The 11,450-nt window shown below is 38.6% G+C and overlaps 1 protein-coding gene across 2 annotated transcripts in view; it reads right to left on the bottom strand.

The window, feature by feature from the left end:
- Window positions 1–5,111: 5,111 nt before the first annotated feature.
- LOC127572048 (interleukin-17 receptor B) overlaps window positions 5,112–11,450 on the bottom strand; it is a 31,864-nt gene continuing 25,525 nt past the window's right edge. For both annotated transcript variants that reach the window (XM_052018886.1, XM_052018887.1), the window contains 3 exons: window positions 11,252–11,311; window positions 7,307–7,381; window positions 5,112–6,479 (listed from right to left, as the gene is read on the bottom strand). In XM_052018886.1, coding sequence (XP_051874846.1) covers window positions 5,755–6,479; window positions 7,307–7,381; window positions 11,252–11,311 — 860 coding nt within the window. In that variant the 3' untranslated portion in view covers window positions 5,112–5,754. The remainder of the gene's footprint in view (window positions 6,480–7,306; window positions 7,382–11,251; window positions 11,312–11,450) is intronic.

Here is an 11,450-nt window from a genome sequence, read left to right as displayed (position 1 = left end):
CTTTGGTATAGAGACCAAAACCGCACACAGTACTCCAGGTGTGGTCACACCAGCACTGTAGTAAGATATTCTTGTTTCTATACTCTAAACCTTTTGCAATGAAGACCAACATACCATTTGCCACCTTAACTGCCTGCTGTACCTGCGTGTTTGCTTTCAGTAAATGGTGTTCAAGGACACTAGTCATTGCCTGCCAGCCCAAGAAAGTCTTATTTATTCCTGGAGACACAAGAGACTGAAAAGCTGAAATCTGGAGCAAAAAAAACTGCTGGAAGAACTTGGTGGATCAGGCAGCATCTGTGGAGGGAAATGGACGGTCGACGCTTCATCTATACTGGTGAAGGATCTCAATACGAAATATCGACTGTCCATTTCCCTCCATGGATGTTGCCTGACCCGCTGAGTTCCTCCAGTAGTTTGTTTTTTTTGCCCCATTTATTCCTATTCAGTGCTTCCTGCCTGTTAATCAATTTTTCAGCTATGCCAGTGTATTACTCCCATTCCCAAGTGCTTTAATTTTGCACCTTAGTCTCTTATTTAGATTGTCAAAGACCTTCTGAAAATCCAAATGCACCTGTTCCACATAGTTATCTCCTCAAAACAAAAACTCCAGTAGAGTTATCAAACATGATTTCTCTTTCATACATCTATGCTGACTACTGAGATTTTCTAAGTATCCTGTTATCACATCCATTATAAGACTCTAACATTTTCCCTTCTACTAATAAGCTGACCAGTCTGAAATTCTCTTTTTCTTGTCTCTTTTTTTTTAAAATAGTGTGGAAATATTTGCCATTCTCCAATCCAGCAGGATAGCAAAAGTTCCATAATCTATGGAATTTTGGAAGATGAGAACAAATGCACCTTCTATTTTTATGGCTGCCCTTTTTAGTACTCTAGGATGCAGATTATGAAAGGATTTATCAGCTTTCAGTACCATTAATTTCTCCATCACTGCTTCTTTGGTGATACTAATTTCCTTTATTTCTTCCTTTTCATTAGACTCTTGGCTCTCTAGCGTTGCTGGGAAGTTGTTTGTTAAATCTGTGAAGACAGGACCAAAGTATTTATTTCTTTGTTCTGCCCTATTTTTGTTCTCCATTATAAATACTAAGGGACCTATATTTCTTCATGGAATCAGCACTAATCATTTTCTTTATACTTACTTATAGAAGCTTTTACAGCCCATTTTTTTTAAATTTGAGTTTACTCTCATACTTTTTTTTCCTCTTCATCAAACTGCTTGTCCTTTCTTACTAAATTGCTTTCAATCCTCAGACATGCTATTTTTTTCTGACAAGTTTATAAGCTTCCTCTTTGGGATAGGTCCCCTGGCACTTCAAGCTTGCCTCCACCATTCAATGTGATCAAAGCTGATCTACTCCAGGCCTCAACAACTCCTCTGTACCAGATCCCCATCGCCCTCAATGCCCCAATATTTCAAAAATTTATCACCTCTACTTTAAATGCTACTAAAGAGCAGGCCTCCACAACTCCCTGGGGTAGAGAATACCATCCTTAACTCCTTTTGAAAGTCATGGTTGTATTGCTTTTCCTTTTCTGTTTTTGTTCCAGTAAGGAATGAATGACTATTGCAGTGTCTGCATTTGCTGTATTAATTTTAGCCATTGCCTCTCCACCATTGTGCCTTTTAATGACTCAGCTATCATTGCCAATTCATTCCTCATTGATTTGTTTAAATTTAGTACCCTATGTTTAATATTTTTAGTTGTAGAACAAATGTAAGAGAAGGGAAGTACAATTCAGTTTCTGAACATGAACAAAGGAGCAGGATAAACATTTGGTCACAGGCCACAATATTATGGTATGGGAATAAAACTATTTCTCTTTTCACTTTAAGGCACTATAGCAAGTCAGGAACACCTGGAGAGCAGAGCTGGGCACTTCAAGCTAGTCAGTTAGAGAGGTCAGGGACCCGGGAAAGGAGATTGTGTTATCTGAATGTCATTTAATAGAAATGTTGGAGCAAATCACTCACTATAATGAACCTTGTTTTATAAAAGTACTTGTGTGAATCATAAGCAGGGTTATTGTCACTGGGCTTGGATTTCTCACTGCAAAGAAAGAATTATAACCAAGACTAAAGTGTGAAGTAACTCTCAGACTAAGTTTGACAAGAACAAAGTTAAAAGGAACACCTGTTGTTAAATCAAAATGCAAAACTGCAGACTCCAGAAATCTGAAGTAAAAGCAGAAAATGCTGTAAACAGATCAGGCAGCATCTGTGTAGACACAGGCAGCATTTCATCTGATGACTTTTCATTAGAACGTGGAAAATTTAGAAAACGTGCATGTTTTAAGAGGGAGAGATGGAAAGAAAAGGGATGTCTATGATAGGATATCAATTATAGTTTTTATATAATGGATGTTTGGAGTTCTGCAGAATCTGTACAAAACAGGACAAAAGACAATTTTTTCATGTTCTTGGAAATATTCAATAACATTTGTATTATTCCTGTGGTTGAGAGAACCACATTATTCTACAGTATGTACACAACCATCTCTTTTTAAACCATATTATTTTACTATGGTTAGGTGGACTCTACACCAAGTTAGCACCTCAATACACAGTGAATGCCCAGCAAAATTTTCAAAAAGTCATGGTTAATCTCTCTTCTTGAAAGTTTATGTAAAAGTTAACATTTAACGAAAAGCAAAAGATAGAAATAGGGTTACAATATATAAACATTTGAAAATAACTTTTGTATTTTTATTTTATACTCAGAATATAATCATTTAAGAATACATTTCTCTTCATCAGTTATGCATTATCATCACCTTCTGCTCAACATAGACTAAATGATAAAAGTGAAAAATGAACTGAAAATGGTGTACAACCACAACTTCTAAATGCAGCACTTCAAGTTGAGAAATCCATTTTTAAAAAAGCAACATAGGGAGCCTTGGCTTTATTAACAAATGAAACAGAGTACAAAATATAATACTTATGGTAAATATTCAGACAATAATGGTTTGGCCTTGCTTGGTACATTCACTTCTGGGCACAAAACTTTAGAATGGATGCCACAACCTTGGAGTTTTGTCTAAAGGATATTTACTAAAATAGTTCTGGGATTGAGCTTTCAGTATTGTCCTCCTTAGAGCAGAGGTTAAAAGGTTTGGTAGAGATTTTAATAGAGTAAATAGTAAATACAGTTTCTGGCAGTAGTTGGGTCAAGATGTCTGGAAGGAATAGATTTAAGGTGAAAATGAAGGAAAAACTGCCAAATTTGGGGAATTTTATTATAAATTGCGAAGGTGATGGAAGCAGATTCAGGAGTAAGTTTCAAAAGGAAATGTATAAATACTTGGAGAAAATACTTGCATGGGTCTGGGTACAGAGCCGCAGAGTGGGAGTAATAAAGATCGTTCTTTCAAAGTACCACCACAATGGCAACACAAGAACTCAACTCCTCTTCTATGCCAGTTCCCCTCAATTCCCTGATCTTTCAAAAATTTATCTACCTCTTCTCTAAGCATCTCCAGTGGTCTAGCCTCCACAACCCCTCAGTATGGAGAATTCCAGAGATGCATCATCCCTGCAAGAAGAAATCCCTGTGCACCTCAGTTTTAAATGACTGTTCCCTTTTCTTTTAACTATGTTCCCGGTTTGAGACTCTCCCACTAGTGGGAACATCTCGATTTCTACCCTGTCATTGCCCCCTTAGGATCTTAAATGTTTCAATAAGGTCACCCCTCATTCTTCAAAACTCCAAAGAATATGAATCTAACATTTTTAGCCTTTTGTGATAGGGCAACCCTCTCCCAGCAATTAGCCTAGTGAATCTCTTCTGGATTACCTCTAATGCTAATTACCTCTAAGCAACTCGTTTCTTAAATTAGGGAACCAAAACTCTATGCAGTATTTCAGGTGCAAGCTCACAAACTCTGTATAATTATGGCAATACTTATCTATTTCTAAACGCCAACCCTCTTGCAATAAAGGCCAACATGTCATTTGCCTTCCTAACCACTTGCTGCATCTGCACTTTAACTTTTAGTGTATTATGAACATGATGACCTAGATCTCTCTGCACTCTGTTCATTCGCAATCTCTCTCTGTTTAGATAATTATCTGCCATTTGAGTCCTCCTATCAGATCGCATGACCACACACTTTCCTACATTAAACTCCACTTGCTAAGTTTTCACTCATTCAACCAATCTCAATCTTGTTGCAAAGTCTAAATATCTTATCACAGTATGTCCTCCCACCTATTTTCGTGCCAACAGCAAACCTGGATACCTTACACTCCGCCCCACCTCCAAGTATTTACTATAGAGACTAAAAAATTGAGAACCAAGGTTTGATTGTATTCAGCTTCTCAAAATCTCTAGCTATTTCTTCCTTGTTTAGAGACTCAAGCATCTTGCCAACAACAGATGTTAAGCTAACTGGCCTACAGTTTCCTGCTTTTTGTTTCCTTCCCTCCTTGAATAAAAGTGACATATTTGTGTTTTTTTCCAATCCACTGGCAACCTCCTGGAACTTGGTGAGTTTTTCAAACTTTAGTCAATGACTCTGCTATCTCTGCAGCCACCTGGGTGCAGGGCATCAGCTTCTGGCAAGTTATCTGCCTTCAATGCCATTACTTTTCCCAATTCGTCATGCTAGGGATTGTTACAAGTTCTTCCACACTACTTGAAACTAGCCCATCTGTTACCTTTGAGATATTTGCAGTGTCCTCCACCATGAAGACTGATGCTAAATATCAATGTAACATATTTGCCCTTATTTCCTTTTATTAATTCTCTCGTATCACCCTCCAGGTTATAATACCAGACAAGCTCTTGCTAGATGTTTTGATATTACTTGCCAGTTTTCTCTCAGTATGACTTTTCTCCCTTCTTATTAGCTTTCTAGTCTCTCACTGGTGGTTCTTGAACATTCCTGGTCTTCTCATCTACCTCTAGCTTTTGACATTTTGTGTGCTCTAATTTTAAATTTAATATTTTCCTTTACTTCCTTTGTTAACGTGGATAGTTTATCCTTCTCATTGGGTCCCTTTTTCTAACTTGGATAAATTTTTGCAGAACATTATGAAATAACTATTTAAATATTTGCCACAGCTCATCTACTGACCCTTTCTATAGTCTATTTTCTCAGTCCACTTAAGACAACTCTTCCTTTGAAATTGCCCTCGTTAAGGATACTGCTTCTAGACCGGAGGTGTTCACCCTTAAACTGTATCTGGAATTCTACCATGTTGTGATCACTAAAATATCTCTTATTAATCCTATTTCATTACATGTGGCCAAATCTAAAATAACTTGTTCCTGGGTAGGGTCTGTAACAATTTTTTTAAAAGAAATAGTCCCTAATGCTCTCCACAAACTCCTTTTTCCTGGTACCCTTGTCAGTTTGATCAGTCCAATCAATATGCAATGTCTTGATCTTACAAGTAAGTGAGAAGTAAAGACTAGGAAAGTCTCCCTCATTTCCAAACAATTTCTCAAATCCAAGAGTGAGTCAGCAAAGTATTTGACTGGGCTATGGTGGTGAGGAGCTATGGGGGTTGGTGGTGTTGGCAAAACATCCAAAGCCTGAACTAATCCTCACTTGCTGTTTACATAAATGTAATCCCCATGTTAGGTGCTTAATTAACAGCATGAAGTAAAGATAATTTTCCATTCCCAATCTAAGGTCCATGAGTTAACAAAATGACTGGTTGAAATTGGTGACTTCAGCAGAGACCAAGGATTTTTCTGGTATGTATATTATCAATATTTACAACTAAGGACAGGGGGTTTCAACATCAATCTGTAAATTTTCTGCACTTTGCAATTCAAAATCCTCCACTGCCTTCACAAGTATATTTGAAGTAGGTTGGATATTCTGCCAGTCTTTTAATTTCAAAATAACATTTTTCATCTTGTGATTAAATAAAATGTTATAATTAGAATACGGCCCCAGAGTAGAATATTTACTATGTACTTTATGTGAGGAATTACGCAGATTTTTGAAAAGCTTATTTATGTCTTTTCCAAGGCAGTATTTCACACATGGACTGTAAATACTAGGTATATCTTTGGCTGAGCATATTGTATCAAAATAGACAATGCAGTACTTATGCAGATGTGAGTAATTTTGCATATCACTACAAAATAAATTTAAGGCAATAGAATACATGTCCTCTGAAAAACTCAATTTTTGATCAATGCTTGTTTTATAATAAATGGCATCCCATTTCATTTTAGCACTTTTTGAGGTCACAATAATGATTTTATCAGCTTTTTCCTTCTGGGAGGCAAGCCACTGAGCAGGGCCCATTTCAGCAATGTTTCTTCTTTGCCACACATCAATGATTACCTGGATTCCATTGAAACTGTGCAAGAAATCAGCAAAAGCCAAGATAACATTTTGAAACAGTTCGTTGTCCACTGAATAAATGATTAGGACTTTAACTGGTTGTAGTGGCTCTGTATCGTTGGTGGGCGAGTTTCTCTCATTGGCTTTGCCTGTAAATGATGGTTTGGTTACTTTAAGTTTAAACTGGTTAAAGAAATGCAGATTCAAATCACAATTAAAATTGAACTTCCCTGCAGATTAACTTCAAAATTATTTAGTGATTTAGACAGTTTCACGCAAAGATATTTTATTTAAGATCTTTAAAGGAATACTCTATGTGACAATTAAATCATGTTGCCCCAAGCGACATACTTAACAGTCTCAATACCTTGTCAGCAAATTTACTTGGGCTCAATGCATGTCATGTGGTAATTATATCACTAATGTGGGTATGCTAGATGCAGCTCTCTGAACAAACACTGCTTGCCAACAGTTTTAATTCACTCCAAACTCATTTCTTCTTTGTGCTCTTTCATGCCACACTGATGTGGTTTGATGTTAATCTTTCCGGGCCTGGAAACTTAGAAAAGGTTGCTGTCTGATATGTATCTATTGGCCAGGAAGCAGACAACCTTTCCAGTTAAGAAAGAAGTCTCCAGGCATTCAGACTCATGGCTTTAGTCATAGAAGTGATAGTAGAAATTGGGCAATGCCTCATGAAGAAAAATGCAGCTGAGGCAAAATGAAAAACTGATTATCAGGACCAAATTACATTAAACCTGGCAGTATAATTGGCAGACAGCTTCTGTGCTACGACGCCCCATAGACAGTAAATGCATCATTAACATCATCATTTCATCTTCTATTAGGTTCATGTTATTTGCAAATAAATTTTAAATCTGAATATGTACTATTTCACATTATTTTGTTTTCAATCACTCATAAAACTGTTTATAAAAACAGCAACTATCTATTTAAAAGAATCCAAATAACTTACTTAGCTTATTTTTTAAGAACAGCCCAACTCCCAAAACAGAAAGGATCGCACACAATCCAATTATGATGAAATATCCTGTACAAAAGAATTACAACATGTGTTAAATTGCAGAAAGCAGATGCACTTTAACAAACAATTTCTTTTAGTTTATTTTCACTAGTGATTCTTCAAGTAATTTTGCGAGACTCTACATCTGGTATAGAAACTGTAGCACTGGGTACAAAACAATCATAATCCTAACCTCACCAATTCTCCAATACAGGCAAATGTCATAAAGGATTTTCTGAAATTACCCCTATCACTGTAAACTAGGAGACAAATGATGGCTAGCAGGACTCCTCGGAACAATTAATAGTCGTGCAAAGAGTTGAAGTGGTCCGGCATCAGTCAGGTCCCAAGGGTTCCGGACTAGAGAGTTTCTATTGCATTCCAAGCACAGCAAAATACATTGCTTTTTTTTTTGGATTCCTTTACATGGACTATTTCAGTAATAGGAATTTAAACATAAATGTTCCTGTTAGACATACTCCAGTCTCACAGGGAGGTTATGAATACTCCAAAGAGCAAATAAAATGTTTGTATTAGTCTTTGGCTAAATTTTGTTAATACTTTGTTTCCTAAGACCCTGTTTCAACTTCAAAGGAAAATACTTGCGCTGAGAATAAGAAATTCCTCTGCTGCTTCATCTGTTTACTGCTCCTCAGGAGTGCAGAATGACTAGTTAGAGAGATGAAACTACGATAGATTGCAATTCTGAGAGCTTGCTGAGAATTAGCCTTAAAGAATTGTAGACTGTATGTGGGAGATTTTTCAGATACTGGTCTGATGATATGATAAGACACAGCAAGATAATTTGAGAAAAACACCACGGTATTATAGAACAAAATATTTTAGATAAATGGGTGAACATTTGACCTACTTAATATCTATTTATTTTTAACATTTTTCCCATTCTCTGTTTTAGCTATGGTATTTACTGAGCCACTGAAGAGTAGCCTGTTTTCACCTCTAATTTCATGAAAGGTATTTTATTAGCATCAGTAAAGTGTTCAGATTATTACAAATCCAATGGACATTATTAATTACAAGTAAACTCATGTGTAATAAACTAGGAATTATGCTCCTGCAACAGCCTAGAGGGTATATCACATGCCGTAGTACTCAACCACCAAAGAGGAAAGTTAAAACTTCAACTGGTGCTTAAAAAGTGCCAACTCATCTGTTCTCAGTCAAAGTTCTTAGTTTGATTGTGAGTGTACCTAAATCTTTGGCTAGTAAGTTAGTGTATGCAATCACATCTACTTTCAAAAATGAACAGTGTGAATACTTGATGAAAATAGTTTCAGGCAGTCATGATGCGTAGGCCCTGTCCACCTGTCAGCTAGGCGACTGCCATTCACCACAGCACCCAGCCGACTACAACTTTCACCCCAGTATTAATCACCAGAAACTAAAAAAAAAATCAAATAGCTGGTGGTGAATGGCATTTTTTACTCTATTGCCTAGAAACTGGGTTTCAGCTATTTTTGGTACACAAAAGCATTACTGTATTATTTATCCATTTGGTTGATTCCATGTGTGAACACGGAAGATAATGAATGGGGAAGAACAGGGCTCTCTTCTGATACAGCAACATCAGCCCTCTCCCCATCCCCAGTCACACCCCTTTTCACGATGGGCATAGTCCTGCTCAGGTTGCACAGAAAACTGTCTCAAAGGAGATGAGTGAACACAGCAGGGATCAAACACCTGCAACTTGGGATCCGTTCACTGCCTCAATTCTGGGTCTGAAACAATGGTGGAGCAGTCTGATGCTTGTTTCGGGGAGAACTGGTCATTGTACCATCGACTACTTGGTCCTCAGAAGTTAAACATTGTACATGAAATGAAAATCAGAAGTCTGCTGATACTGAAAATCTGAAAAACGAACAGAAATGTTGGAAGTGTGCAAGGCAGTATCTGTGGAAGGAGAAAGGGTTACTGTTTTCAGGTCACAGAGCCTTTGTCAGAATACTGCACAGAGGGGCATACAGTAAGGTTCAGATCATCAATGTCCTGCCTCAAGGGCACTAAGTCACGAAGGTGCAAGAGATTCTGAAGATGCTGGAATCTGGAGCAACACGCACAAAATGCTGGAGGAACTCAGCAGGTCAGGCAGCTTCTACGGAGAGAAATAAACAGTTGACGTTTCGGGTCAAGAACCTTCATCAGGACTGGAAAGCAAGAGGACAAAAGCCGGAATAAGAAGGTCGGGGGAGGGGGACAAGTATGTGCAGGCAGGTGATAGGCGAGTCCAGGTGAGAGGGGGAAGGTAGGAGGGTGGGGGGGGGGGGGGGGAAGAAGTAAGAAGCTGATAGGTAGAAGAGACAAAGGGCTGAAGGAGGAGGAATCTGGTAGGAGAGGGCAGTGGACCATGGAATTAAGGGAAGGGGGTGGGGTGGGGTGGGGGAAGGGGCCACAGGAATGAGGGAAGACAAAGGAGAAAAAAAAAGGCGGGGGAGAAGAGAGGAGGGGGTTATTGGAAGTTACAGAAATCGATGTTGAGGCTGTCACGTTGGAGACTACCAAGGCGAAATACTAGGTGTTCCTCTGACCTACGTCTGGCCTCAACTTGGCAGTAGAAGAGGCCATGGATAGACATGTCAGTACGGGAGTGGGATGCAGAATTGGATTGGATGGCCAACGGGAGATCCTTGCTTGCGGCGGACGGAACGAAGGTGCTCAACGTCGGTGACAGTTTCGAAAAGGAGGCTGCACCAGGAGCGCTGGATGCAATAAATGACACCCTCAGATTCACAGGTGAAGCACTGCCTCATCTGGAGGGACTGTCTAGGACCCTGAATAGTGGTGAGGGAGGTGGTGTTGGCAGCACTTCACTTGTGAATCCGAGCCAGACTGCAGCTACACAGGGGGTACTGTGATGAAGATCTTTGATATTTTATGTCACCTTTTCAACAATGCTTACCAGCCACCAATAATGTTGAACTATTGTCCAGTTGATCAAGCAGAGTGCAATTGATTAAAAAAAAGTGCAAGTTGTACTGAGGTACGATCTAACCATTGGAACTCAGTAGGCCTCCTGGATGAAAAACACTATGATGCTGGAGGAACTCAGCAGGCCCATTTTTCCATCTAGATTGCAGCATCTGCAGTCCTTTGTTTCTCTATTCCAACCATTGGATTGTCTTCCTTTTGATGCCCACTGACTTCAGATTTCTCAGGGGTCTTGATGCCACACTCAGTCAAATGCTGCCTCCACTGTCACACCCATTGGATTAGTTATCTCAGCAGTCAAATAACTCACTGTCAGTTTAACCACACTCTGTGGACTTTGGAAAATGTATGAACAGCCTGCGATGCATTATGAAGCCAAGTCAAGTCTCTTGGTGCTAGGAGAGTGTCCCTTTAAGTCAGGAGAATAGCAACAACCGAGCACAACATACACCTATTTGTACTGAGGCTGTTGCATGGCAGTCACAGTTGGACCTTTAAGGTCCAATTTATGTCAGGAAGGCCAGAAATTAGCACGGTTTGATTACTGATGTGTTAGTGTGCTTGCATGCACAATGGGTAAAATTGATTTGTGCGCTATTAGTACCTGAGAAATGTACGCTAATTGATCCAGATTCTGGGTTTATATTCACTGTGGACAGTCAGCAGAAGTGCCAGTTTTGAATTATTAGTCTATTGTAAACTAATCCTTTATTCCTGACCCTCACATATCAATATCATAAACTTGGAATCTTCTTGTGGTTGAGTTTGGAAATCTTTCAGGGTTGCATCTGCTCCAATGTCAAAATTTTACCCGAAGAAAGGGGCATTGACAAAACAGGAGCAGATCTGAGGACGTTCCTGACCAGAACAACACTCTTCAGGCTTTTATTGTAGAATACAGTTTCTTATTTCCCCCAGTAAAGTTCAGAAAATTAATTGTATTGCTCTTACCAAAGCTTAGTTTGTCTTCAAATACTAATGCTTCAGTAGATGGGGTTGCGATTGTGCCTTCTGGAAATAAAAATATTAAATGTCATTCTTCAGAAAAAATCCTAGAATTTATAATTTTGGAAAAAACAGATGGAATCATTTTTGAATTGAAATGTTATAATTTCTGATTGGGAATTGCATCTCAGCTGCCCCAGTCTAA

Source organism: Pristis pectinata, chromosome 6 (assembly GCF_009764475.1).
Source record: "Pristis pectinata isolate sPriPec2 chromosome 6, sPriPec2.1.pri, whole genome shotgun sequence".
Classification (NCBI taxonomy): Eukaryota; Metazoa; Chordata; class Chondrichthyes; order Rhinopristiformes; family Pristidae; genus Pristis; species Pristis pectinata.
This window is presented reverse-complemented; position numbering and strand designations above follow the sequence as displayed.